The following is a 13,089-nucleotide window of genomic DNA, read 5'->3' on the forward strand; positions in this document are numbered from 1 at the left end:
AAATGGGGAGAGACACTCAACAAAATTTCCTCCTGATATAAGAGGCAAAACCCAACTGATGAAATAATGCTGAAAAAGAAGGAAGTTTCGCGAAACGAAACGAAAGTAGGGAACCGGGTTAAACCGAACGGACTTTTGACACACCATTTAGATCAGGGTAACTTCTTATCATCTTAGTTAAAATTCAAAGATTCGGGATTCATAGTGTGTCAACTCTGAATCATTCTACGGTTTTCTTTTATATTTTTAATCCCAATTAATGGAGCTTTAGAAATTAATTCTAACGCTTTAATATAGTAGCCACTAAATATTAATTTAACAAGAGATTTAATGAATATTAATCAACTAAACTTTGTATTACATAACCATAGCTGTCAGCTGATGAAAGTATTTTATTTATTAACCATTAACCTGTAGGTATTGTGCAGGGTAGAACTTTGTCGTAAGTGCCATAAAGACTAATGAGTCATCGTCAAGTTAGTACGCATATTGTTAACTTAATGAAAATGTACTTTGGTCGAACCATAACTCAGGTCGCTGGATGTGGGCTTCTCACTCTGAAGCCACGGGTTAAATCGCTGGTGACCTCACTCGAGATTTGTGGTGGACAAAGCGGCACGGAGCAGTTTTTTGTCCCTGAATATTCTTTTCTGTTTTCCCCTGCTTACTATCATTCCGCTATTGCTTCATACTCACTGCTCCCTCGGATGTGTGATAGCCCTGACCAGACAGCACATTACCACAGCCTAGGGTCTCCACGTAGGAGGCTTCATCTCTGACTCGACCCCAGACTGGATGCTGAGTAAAGAAATCAGGTTTTATAAAAAAAAATACTTTGCCGCAGTGAGTTCCTGCTAATTATTTTTCATTAATTAACCCAGTGGCATACTACACAGGTTTGTATTCGTGTATACAAAATGCCTTTTTTCTCTCTATATAAAATTCGCCACTGTGGTACTTGAGATTATGGCAACACAGTGCGCTCTGGTTGCAAAAAAAAACAAAACAAACTCCGTGGCCTGTAGTCCGCCGGCGAATTATACCGACCGAGCGACCGCCGCTTGTCGACAAAGTTAGTGCCCACTTTTGCGGGTAGAGGGTGTCACGTGGTTAGCGCAACGGATCCCCACGGCCGTTAATCTCCGTTTTCTGGACCGGAGCTGCTATTTCCTTGAAATAGCTCATCAGTTATCCTCACGAGGCTTAGTGATCACCGTTCCAGACCCAGTACTTCTCAGAAAATCTGGTAGCGCCGGGAATCGAACCCGGGACTTCTGGATGTGTAGCCAGTAACTCTGACCACTAGACCACAGAGGCGGTCGCCGGTTGCAAGTAGTACCAATTTTGCCGGTAGCAGTAGGCCCTGTGTCGTTATTTCGTGGGAGCTTGCTGGAACCGCTGTTTTGTGTTTCGTCAGTATTGGATATTACGAATGGGTCNTTGCAGTGACGTTTTGTTGAGCAGATGCTGACAGAGAGAAATGTTGAGTTTGTGCAACATGGCGGCGCGATCTGCAGCTGTTCCAGACCCTTGAAGCATGGAGAATGAAGTGCATATTGCATGTCGTAGTTTAGAGTGGATTTCTTTTCTTTTTTGCCTGAGAAATAAAGAAGTGATATGTTTTGAAATGAGTGTGAACTCCTATGAATGAGTTAGCGGTAATTGTGTGGTCTGAGTGTGATCTAGATTAGCGTTTACCACTTCATTGATCAACGGTACATACAGTGTAAATAAGTTCTCTTTAGATTGACGTCCTTTGAAAGATTCTGAAGTTAAGACGGCACACATTAGGAACTTGCTGCCGTCACAAGAGCACTACTTAGTTGCTGGCTTACTCCTCGACTCTGATGTCCGATATTTGGCTTCCTTTATGCAAGATACCCATTACATATCATTTGCCTTTCCTTCTACCCCATTTACCCACTTTAGATCTCATAAATCATTCTCATCATCTTCAGACCATCTCAGTGTGAGTCTTCTTGCTTTCCTTCTGGTTTTAAAATGATGTGTCACCGTAATGGGGCCCACTCTAATCACATGCCCCCGGTCACCCCATCGTTCTCCTTTTAATACCCGCTACCAGATCAGGGGTTGTATATAACTCCTTCAGTTCCCGGTTGGTTTGCATCCCTCGGACCTCTTGCTCAGTTACTGGCCAATACAGCTTGCTCACAGTATTTCCGCGTTTGTCCGTTTCAGCCATTACCGTGTTCCACACCCACACAGCACAACTGGGTTTAACTTTCTGAAGCGGTAACGCTTTTGATTTCTACTCGGGAGGTGCTGGTTTCGAATCTCCGCCAGGGCACCGGTCATCCTGATAGAGGTTCTTCGTCGGTATCCTTATTGCTTACAGGCAGACGTCCCCTTCAGGGCACTCTGTCTGTTGGTTTGCAGTTGGGTCAGCTGCGACAGAGGATGTCTTGGCCGTGAGGACCCTAGACCATCCCTCGAATTTATTATCGTAGTAAACAGAGGGGGGGGGGTAGTACTCGTCGTCGAAGTGCGCTATGGACAGTTCATGTGAGAGGGACGAACTAGATGTCTCTCATGTATCTCTGTATCAGGCGGTAAAGTTGGTGACAGATGGCAGGACCTAGTAGTTGGCCGAATAGACGGACTTGTGACCACAATTTACATAATATTTTCCTTGTATAATGTACCCGAAATAAATTCTGTTGTTTTGAACCTGAAGATTCGTCACTTTTAATATCTTTTAAGTTCCATCCACCTCCCACCTTAACAGCCTATTTCCCTAAGAAATAACTAGTTAACCGACTCTTTGGTAGAAGTGTCCTTAGGTTCGACACCTGTTGCTACCAAATTCTACCATTGGACATGATAGTGAGCCTGTTCCATCCGTCTCTGGTTCTCACGACCTGTTTCGTTAGGATCCATCCATGGTAGCAGAAACTGGAAGTACAGCCGCCTCCACTGGACACGATGCTCAGCCAGTTGCATCCACCTCAAACCCTCCCAACTTATTTCTGTAAGATGCATCGCTTTCTTAGCCCTCAGAGTGGCAACTACCACCAGCAACGTAATGAACCTTCGGGTTCCAAAAAATACTGGGAAGTTGTTGAGTAGCTGCACAATTGGTAGATTCTCAAGAAGGGCTCAGCTCCATGAAGTTAGTTAGTGTAATGTAAATATTCTTAACCACTAAGTAATGCCTCATGTCAAGGCCGCGCCATAGCTCAAGCGGTTAGTCGCTGGCTTTCCACCGCGGCGGCCCTGGTTCGATTTGGGATTTGTGGCGGCCGAAGTGGCGCTGGGGCAGGTTTTCTCCGAGTACCTCGGTTTCCCCTGCCATTCTTCATTCCACCAATTGCTCCACAATCATCCTCACCTATCATCTGAGGCTGGTACAATAGGCCAGTAGTGGCCGCAGTACAAGGGACTTAGTCCCGCCCCACTAGCAAAAAAAAAAGCCTCATGTTATTTTTATCCATTTCGTAAGCTGTATTGATTGTATCTCTCTCGAACTTTGTCATACGAAATATCTGAAGCAGGAAGACTCCTGTGTAATGTCCTCAGCGTCTTATGGTGACATTAAGGGTGAGGGCATACCAAGGAAACTGGAAACCGCAACACAACCGCAGTTTCCTCAATTTGCGCTGCTCCATTCAGTAACGTGTGTTCAATTCAGGCTGATAACAGTTCTCGGAAATTGCGGTTGCGTTGCGGTTGCCAGTTTCCTTGGTGTGCCCTCGCCCAAAGAGTCGAGTAACTTTCTAATGACGATGCAGCGATTTGTGCCATTATCTGATGCTGACGTAGCCTCAGACATGTTTTGAAGTGTCTTGTTACAGATATTGTAGTGCCCACAGTAAATAACTTTATAATTTTAAAAGGAAGAAGTTGTGGCAGACATTTTGTCTTTGTTGACTGCTCTTGAAGGGGAACTTTGTTACTCGGACCACATTATGGATTCTGAGATTAGTATGGATTGTATTGTTATGGATTCTGAGATTAGTATGGATTGTATTGTTGTTACTCTGACCACACTATGGACTCTGCGATTAGTATGGATTGTATTGTTATGTTACTCTGACCACATTATGGACTCAGATTAGTATGGATTGTATTGTTATGGACTCTGAGATTAGTATGGATTGTATTGTTATGTTACTCTGACCACACTATGGACTCTGCGATTAGTATGGATTGTATTGTTATGTTACTCTGACCACATTATGGACTCTGAGAGTAGTATGGATTGTTTTGTTATGTTACTCTGACCACATTATGGACTCTGAGATTAGTATGGATTGTATTGTTATGGACTCTGAGATTAGTATGGATTGTATTGTTATGTCAGTTTTGTAAAGGGTTCTTACGTGGGTATCACATAGGTTTACTGCGCTTCTGGACTTTAACCATCATCCAGTACTGCGAAAAGAAAAACACTGTGAAGAGTTCTATCTTCTGGGAGTTAACGCCGTATATTCCGTTTACAAGTCAACCGACGTTTCGGTGGGGGAACATGGCACATGTTTTCACTCTGGTTTCGTGATTAGCTTATTGTTCGACCCTGAAGTGTGAGGCGAAGTTCTTCCGAAACGTCGGTTGACATTCAACGGATTATACGGCGCTATATCCCTGAAGACAGAACTCCTCATAACCACCGGTGTGAGAACCTACACAGAGGACAGTGTTCCCCAAACCGGGCCGGTCTAAGGCATCCACTGTCTTCGCTCGCTCGGAAGCCAGGATCGTGGTTTCGAATCCCACTCATGGCATGGATGTTCAGTGTTCATGTGTGTGCGTTTTTCTGTGTTTATGTACAGATAGAGAGGCCTTGCGACGAGCTGATCACCCGCCCAAGGAGTTCTACCGTATGTCTTAAGATCTAGTAAACCGAAGCGAAACGGGGAGTTTCATGGAAGTAGGCCAAGGCCCAAATTGGGGCTGTAGCGCCAAAGGGGAAAAAATCGTCGTTAAATAAATGAAACTTGTTACTTTGTCGCTTGAGGACGCAGAGAGCCGGTGTTCCGTTTGGAATCGCAGGTGATGGACGTAAGTCCAGAAAGCAGTAATCCGAAATTGATTGTTCTATTTTCAGGTGTTTACTGTACGTAGTACCTGTATTTCTGTCTTGAGCAACAGCTGCCTCCTCTGACCCTTGACTGCTGTTTTCTGCACACAGAAATATTGCTGCAGATTACATGATGTGTGAGGTCCGGAAATAGCGGCATTGTGACATATACATATATGCTATTTACCTCATTTTGCAACTAAGGAGATCAGCTCAGTGGTAACGTGTACTCCGGAGCTCTCTGGTTCAAGTTTTGACTCGGAAACCAACTGAAGTATGGAGTGGTTTTCCCCGGGCAAACGCTGGGAGTATAGCTTCAGAAATACCACGAACACTCCTTTCCAAATCTATTCTTGCGCTCTTTTCATGTTCCTAGTAGTTGGTTGAGGCACTATGCTGCAAGCCGGAATGTCGCATGTTCAATTCCCGATGAAGTAATTGGATTTTTCAATTAACCTAACCCTTTCAGTCGCACTATGACTCTGGGGTCGACTCAGCCTCTAATAGAAATGAGTACCAGAGATCTTGACCTAATCCTTCCATCCGCACTGTGGCCCTGGGTTCGACTCAGCCTCTAATAGAAACGAGTACCAGAGATCTTGACCTAATCCTTCCATCCGCACTGTGGCCCTGGGGTCGACTCAGCCTCTAATAGAAATGAGTACCAGGGATCTTGACGTGATCCTTCCAGCCGCATTGTGGCCCTGGGGTCGACTCAGCCTCTAACAGAAATGAGTACCAGGAATTAATTAAATAATTTTCCTGGGGAGTAAAGCGCGGCCGGCGCGTAAGGCTGACAACCACACCGCCACCTTTGAGCCGATTGTCTAGATAATGTGGGATCCTTTACGTCTCACAACTCTGTGGGTCTTCACGGCCTGTTACAGGGATAGCTTGGCATGTAAGGCTGATAACCTGACCGCAATCTGTGATCAGTATGTCTAGAAAATGTGGGAGCCTCGACGTCTCACAACCCTATGGGTCTTCACGGCCTGTTACAGGGATACCTTTACCTTCCACCCTACCCCCCCATATTCGACACCTCCGGCTTATAACCTCTTGCATTGAAACGGCTTCGTTAAATAGCATCAGAATCATTTTGGTGGGTGCGGTTTTGTTTATTGTGTCACCGTTAGCGTATTAAGAGGATACTAGCGTTTCAGCGAAACAAGTTTCATGGTAGATACTCGTATGAGTCGTGTTGTGAATTGGTTTCACGGCCCTGGAGATGGAAGCAGTAGGTTCTTTCGAAACACTGATTATCACCTACTACGTTAAATGGTGTCATAATGCAGGACACCTCAGTTCATGTCATCAGCACCGTGGAAACCACGGGTTTCAGTTGGTTTCCAGTGTTAGTAACATTTTTCTCTGTAAAATAAAAAGAAAAGTTGGAGCCGGAATTTGTAAGGCCATTCGGACCTCACGTCACGGTTTCTGCTAAGTCATATTTTTGTGAGATAAGAATGTATATCCTTCCAGCGTGTGAATGATGTGTTTCAGGGGAATTTTTATGCAAGTTTTTGAGTTGCTGAATTCATGAATCATATGTGATGCATCTTCCATTTCCAAACTTGCATTGTACATACATACTTTTGTTTTTTCAAGGACAACTGTTTTGCAGTGTGCATGATTTTTCTTGCATCAAAGTGTTGTGTGCTATTTTACATTCTCATACTTTTTTGAACATTTTATAATGTCCTTTTTTGGTCAACAATTTTTGCATCAGCCACATGTGCATCAATTTCAGATAAAGTTTGTTGTCAATAATGGTTCATATTTTAAACGTTTGTAATATGATACTTAGTTTTACAACACTTCCAGAGTCATTATATATGTATATTTTTTTTAGTGGGCAAATATATATTACTAATTTAGGCCTGAAGGAATTTGTTTTATAAGTTCCTAGTACGGACTCTTCGCTATGTCTGTTCTGGGAAACCGAGCCTAGATCCGTACTTACGTAGTATCATGTTCGCCGCGCTTCTTCTGATCCAATTCGAATACCACCTCGGCTCAAGATACCCACAGTTTTACTGCCACGGAATCAACACAACAGTTACTCCCATCTGGAGGTTTTGCCTTGGACTAACTTTTGCTCCCTCCAGAAGATAGAACAATTGTCAGGCAAAGCCTCTTCCAGAAGGCTCAGTGAATCCGGAAAGTCCAGAACAAATGCTGTGGGAATATAAATATATTCTAAATATTTTTTTATTTGAAAAACGTCGAAAATAATGTAATGATATACTGAGTTTGTAGAATCCGCAACTACCTGTCATATTAAAGATAAAATGACTTTGGGAAATGTTGAATTATTGAATATTCTTCTTCTTCTATTTGTATCCATTCCGTTTTATATGGGTTAATGGGCAGACATTTTTATTTCGTCTCATGATTTTTCTTTCCGATTTCTTGCTAGTTCTTGCCTCTCTTATTGACGTCTTCCATTAACTGGCCTCTTGTTTTGGAAACTACTCACGTTACCATAATCATCTTGTCTTTCTAATGTTAATACGAGTGGAAGTCGGTAAATAGATCACAAATTGAAGTAAAATAGCTGTAGTGGACGTAATATGTTTTCTGTGTGCATCACTAGGTCGCAGAGCAGTCTAGTTTCATGACAGTCTAGGTAGCAGACGTACATGCATATGTTCAGAGGCTGGTTTCAGTAGTCAAAATGGCGATCATGCCTGAGGAGTGTATTACGGAAGAACAGTGTCCTTTTATGCGTTCTTTTGGGTAAAAGGGCCAAATGCAAAGGATATTCATAAGGAAATGTTTCCTGTTCATGTTGGGAAGTGGTCGCTTAAAGCGGTTCCACCTTTTTATCAAGCGTTCTGCTGACGAAGAGGTTGAAACGGAGGTGAGGAAGTGGCTGAGACAGCAGACAAAAAGACTTCTGTGCTGCTGTTTCGGCGCACTGGTAAAGCGATGGGACAAGTGTATCAGTGTTGGTGGAGGATATGTCGAGAAATAATTTTTTTTTTCAGGTTCGAATATCACATGTCTTACGCTTTATATCCATTTGTGACCTGTTTACTGACTCTCCCTCATGTCAGAATTTCCGTTCATTAGTTACTTCATAAGAGAGATTAACACAAAAGCGAAGTGTTGAGTGTACTTTATTTTGAGCAAGAAATGGGAACGGGAAGATTTTGAGAAGGAATAAGATTGAAGAATTTTCATCCATCGACGCATATTAAAACGGAAATGTTGCTGAAAGAAGGAAAAGAAGAAATTTGGTGGTTCATCATAAAAGTTATAGTGTGCCTAACAACATAGCCTTACGTATGTGTATAGAAAACAGCACAAAAACTAATTTCAGTAATTCCACAAAGAGGTTTGATATCTATATTTATTTCTTTTTCGATCATTAACACAATAGAAATTTCGAGTTGAGTTTGTTGAATGAAAGAAAAGTGGCATGCTCACGTGAGCCGGTTTCTGTTGACATGAGTGCGAGCTGTGATGCGCAGTTAAAGAAGCAAAATGGTTGACCTACGCGTTGTTTCGTACGTCTAAGCACTACAGACATTTCACGCAGCACACGCTGCTTGGTTTTGTTTTTTGTTTTGCAAACAGTTGCTACGAGCTTGAATTAAAAAAAATGTGTAATATTCTTTACTTTTATACTACATGTTCTTGTTAGAAGGATCAGATGTCATGGAAAGATCCATTATTGAAACTGCGCATGCGTCGAATTGATTGGCCTTAATATACCAATTGTTACTTTACTGGATATCAGATAATCGATTCAGTACCCAAAACCAAATACGTACCAAACCATGAAGGCGTTTAAGGGGAGTGGAAGTGACGCTCCATGCATTCATATTCTCAACACTAGGTGGGAATGAGTGGCTTGCTTCGTTATCTGGAAGACTTGGCCTTGGGGAAAGGGTTGTCAGTAACTACTGGGTGGATGGGTGGACCCCCAGAACTGTTCAGAATATGGAGACAAAGGAAAATCCTGACTTGATTGTCGTAAGGGTGACGCCCTAGACTCGGATCCTGGAGATTTTCGGCCGGTACATCGGCTATCTCCACGGACGTTTGTCGTGATTTTCCCTCCACGCAGTTGCCGGGATATTACCACTACGTCGCGACCACATCTTTCCAAATCTCTTCCAGTCTTCAGTCGGTATGCCGACTGCGCTATCCCGGGTCGTATGATAATAATAATAATGATAATAATAATAAACATTTCACAATATTATTAAATGTTTTGTGATTTAAAATTATTTTAAAAACTGAAAATTGGTTTTGAGTGGGTTTCTTTTTATTCGGTGGGATACTGAATCTTGAAGATTCTGTCATAATTCTGAATTTAAAAAAAAAAAAATTTCTCGAATTTTTAGAAGATTCCATTTATTTCCGCAAATTTAAAATGAATCATCTCAAAAAGTATATTGGATAAACAGAACATTTTCTGAGCTCTGTCGAACGCAATAGAAGAAAATACGCAATACACTAGGAGGACTGTGGGCTTCAAGTGTTTGGAACCTCCTCCAAGGCGTCCCTTACAGTCTTGCCAAATTTGGTCGAAACAGGTACAGCTGTGTGAAAGTGCTGAAGGAACGGACACATTGGGTGAGAATTTATAAAGATGCGTGTTGTTGCTGTAATTTTAAATTCCACTGCTGATCCAACTAACAGTGGAACATGTGAAACGTAACCACTGAACTGAGAGACGTGGATGTGTGTCTTGAAGCATTGATTCCCTCCTCAGGGAATTTGTAGCCCATTGCCGTTCGTATGTAGCAATAGATGCACAATCTTCCTCGCAGTTCACTGGTTGGAATTGCAAGTGTTTAATTTCGTGAGATTGTGCTTATTGCAGCGGTGGACTCCAAGAATCTTATGCCGCCTGGAGAGGACGAGATAAAGGACGGTCAGTGGCTGGGTGTGACCGTCCGCAGCATGGGACCCGGCAAAAAAGTTATGGTATGCATCCTATTGAATTCCTATCAATTATGCCTCAGTTTACTGGTCTCTGCAGCGTGAATTTGTTTCATTTCTGATTCTGTTCGGTTACTGCATCTTAATTATTTTGCTTTCCTTCAACACAGTCTCTGTATAGATATTTTTCCCCCTTTTTCGCCAGAGCCCCAATTTGGGCCATGGTCTCCCTCTGTGAAACTCCGTTTCGCTTCGGTTTGCTAGATCTGCGGGTGATGAGCTTGGCTCAAATCCTCTACCTGTACACAAACACAGAAAAACACGCGCATACACACACACACACGAACACTAAACATCCATTCCGTGATTGGGATTCGAACCCACGATCGTGGCTTCCAAACGAGAGAAGACAGTGCATGCCCAGACCGCTCGGCTACCGTGACCGGTGTGTATAGATATACTACACTTTAAAACTTTGTAGCACGTCTTCAGTCTTTCAGTCATCATCGGATGATTTAGATATGTGCTCCCTTGGAGTAAAGATCTGCCAGCGTGTAAGGCTGACAACCTCAACGCCATCTGTGAGCCGATTGTCTAGTAAATGAGGGAGCCTCGACGTCTCACAACCGTATTGGCATCTACGGCCTAGTACTTTTGTTTAGGTGTGTAAACATTGGCTGATGTAGGGATAAAGGAAAAGAAATCTGTTCACAGATCATGTTTCCGGAAAGTAAAATAATAAATATACAGCACAACATGTCGCTACGGTATAGTACTCGTATTTCTAATAGTTTCATCTGCTTTTTGGCGTTTACCGCTATCTGTGGCCACGGCTCTCATTGCCTGTAACTGTTTACCATCCGTATTAGTTCCCGCCGCAGTGGCCGAGCGGTCTAAGACATGAAATGTCTTCAGCAGCTCAAACACTGGGATCGTGGGTTCGAATCACACTTGAGGCATGGATGTCTGTCCGCGACTTTTCTGTGTTTGTGTTGTCCTTTGTGTAGGTAGCGGCCTTGCGACAGGCTGATCACCCGTCCAAGGAGTCCTACTGACTCTGAAATATCCATAGTGCCATATTACTTCTGATGGGAAACAGATCAGAAAGCTTGATGCGAAAAGCAGAAGAAGGGCAAATTTCTAGGATAACGCTGTACAGTGTGGCTTTTCTCCTTAGTGTAAAATTGGGTCAAATCAGAGACTTTTGTACACAGATTACGAGAACGTTACCCGTAAATCGCATCACTATTTCATTTTTAAAATTGTATTTGTATTTTCTTTGAAGACGTAAATATAGGTAATGTCTGTACGCCGAGTCCTTCAGTGCTCGCTTAGGCTCATCTGCATTTAATAGTGGAAGCCTGGTGAAAGTCAGTCGTGTATGCTCGCACACGTAACAATGGTGGATGAGATTGGTGGTAATGTTCTGGATGTGTGAGCAAGACAGAAAGGAATTGTTTGAAATCTGCAGTCATAATGTGCCATTAAATGTCATTGTTGTTGAATTGGAACTGATTGTTTGTCGGTTCGTACAATATGAAATAACAACAATACAATTGTGGGGCTAAAGGAAATGAGCACTTACAGACACGAGTTTTTTTTGTAACATTATCTGGAAAATTAGTTGTTGATCTTATTCAGTTCAGTGTGATTAAAAGTAGATGGCATTTTTCTTGCTACGTTTGATAAACTTGCATATTAATTTCATATTTTTATTACTGATTCTCATAGTTTTTCTTAGAATTTGCATTTGAAATACTAAAAAAAAAAAAAAAAAAAAAGTCCGAAGTGTAAGACTGTAGCGCACACGGAAGAAACAAGAAGTGTGTACAACTTCTTCTATGGTAAAGTCAAGAAACCGCTTAAGAAGCTTGACTATAGATGGAGCCATAAAACTGAAGTGGATTTTTGAGAAACAGTTTGAAATGTTTGAGCTCAAAATGAAATTGTGTGCGCACGCGCTTCTGCCTGCATAATTTTAGTTTATATTAATATTTTAACAACACACCAACGAATATAAGTAACTAAAAAACATGTATACCGTTATGCTCCTCTATGAGAAATAATACAAAGTTTTGATAGAAAAGCGTGAAGGAAAGAGACCACTATGAAGACCTAGGTGTAGATGGTAAGATAATGTTTCACTGGATCTTAAAGATATACATATAATGGAAGGGTGTGGACTGGATTAATCTTGCTCAGGGTAGTGGTGGGTGTTGGGCTATTGTGAACACGGTAATGAACCTTCATATTCTATAAAATGTTGGGAAATTTTTAGAGTGGCTTAGCAACTATCAGCTTGTCAAGAAAGACTCAGTTCCGTGGAATTGTGGTCCCCCAGTCGTATTTAATGTCACATATATAAAACATGTACAGGATGATCCAGTATGTGATCTATTAATAAAATCTTTATTTCAGTGACAGTGCTAGGAACTACCATACAAAAAGAAAGACCATGGCATGGAGATTTATCCTCTGTGTGTTGCCTAAACTTGCAGTTCAAAACAAACATCACAGAATGGCATTCGCTGAATGGGCTCAGAACAATGAGATGTCATTCAACAATGTGTGGTTTTCTGGTGAGGCACACTTCCACCTGAATGGTGAGGTTAATAAACAAAATGTGCGATTTTGGGTGTCAGAATCCACGTGTAATTCGTGAGAAGGTGCCTCATGCACCGAGAATTACAGTGTGGGTCGCCATCTCAAATCGTGGGCTGCTAGGGCCAGTTTTGTTTGAAGAGACAGTGAACAGCGAGTGCTATTCAAGCATGCTGAGCAGTACTTCTGTGCCTCACCTTCTTGCTACAGGTTTGCCATTACAAAATCAGTGGGTCATGCAGGCTGGAGCCAGGCCTCACATGGCGAATGTTGTTTTGGGATTTCTGCATGCCAGTTTAGACTCTTCTGTCAACCCAAACCGATTTGCTGATCGTTTCACATAAACGGAACTGGCTCCCGAATAGTCCCATGTGTCTGCTTTCTCTGAGGATTCCTTAAGGAAAAGATTTTTCCGAAAAGCCACAAACAATAAAGGAATCATTCAGGCCTGCAATGAGATAACTGAGGATATGTGCCATCAAGTAATCAAAATCATCACAGTTCATGCTGAAGAAGTTGCCACATAATGGTGGTCACATTGAACACTTGATTCA

The 13,089-nt window shown here is 42.3% G+C and overlaps 1 protein-coding gene across 2 annotated transcripts in view; it reads left to right on the forward strand.

Moving 5' to 3' along the window:
- The window catches only part of LOC111875022 (integrin alpha-PS1), a 96,618-nt gene that overhangs the window by 64,290 nt on the left and 19,239 nt on the right, over positions 1–13,089 (forward strand). For both annotated transcript variants that reach the window (XM_023871026.2, XM_023871027.2), the window contains one exon: positions 9,876–9,979. In XM_023871026.2, coding sequence (XP_023726794.1) covers positions 9,876–9,979 — 104 coding nt within the window. The remainder of the gene's footprint in view (positions 1–9,875; positions 9,980–13,089) is intronic.

The sequence above is a fragment of the Cryptotermes secundus genome, unplaced genomic scaffold (assembly GCF_002891405.2).
Source record: "Cryptotermes secundus unplaced genomic scaffold, Csec_1.0 scaffold1228, whole genome shotgun sequence".
NCBI classification, from domain to species: Eukaryota; Metazoa; Arthropoda; class Insecta; order Blattodea; family Kalotermitidae; genus Cryptotermes; species Cryptotermes secundus.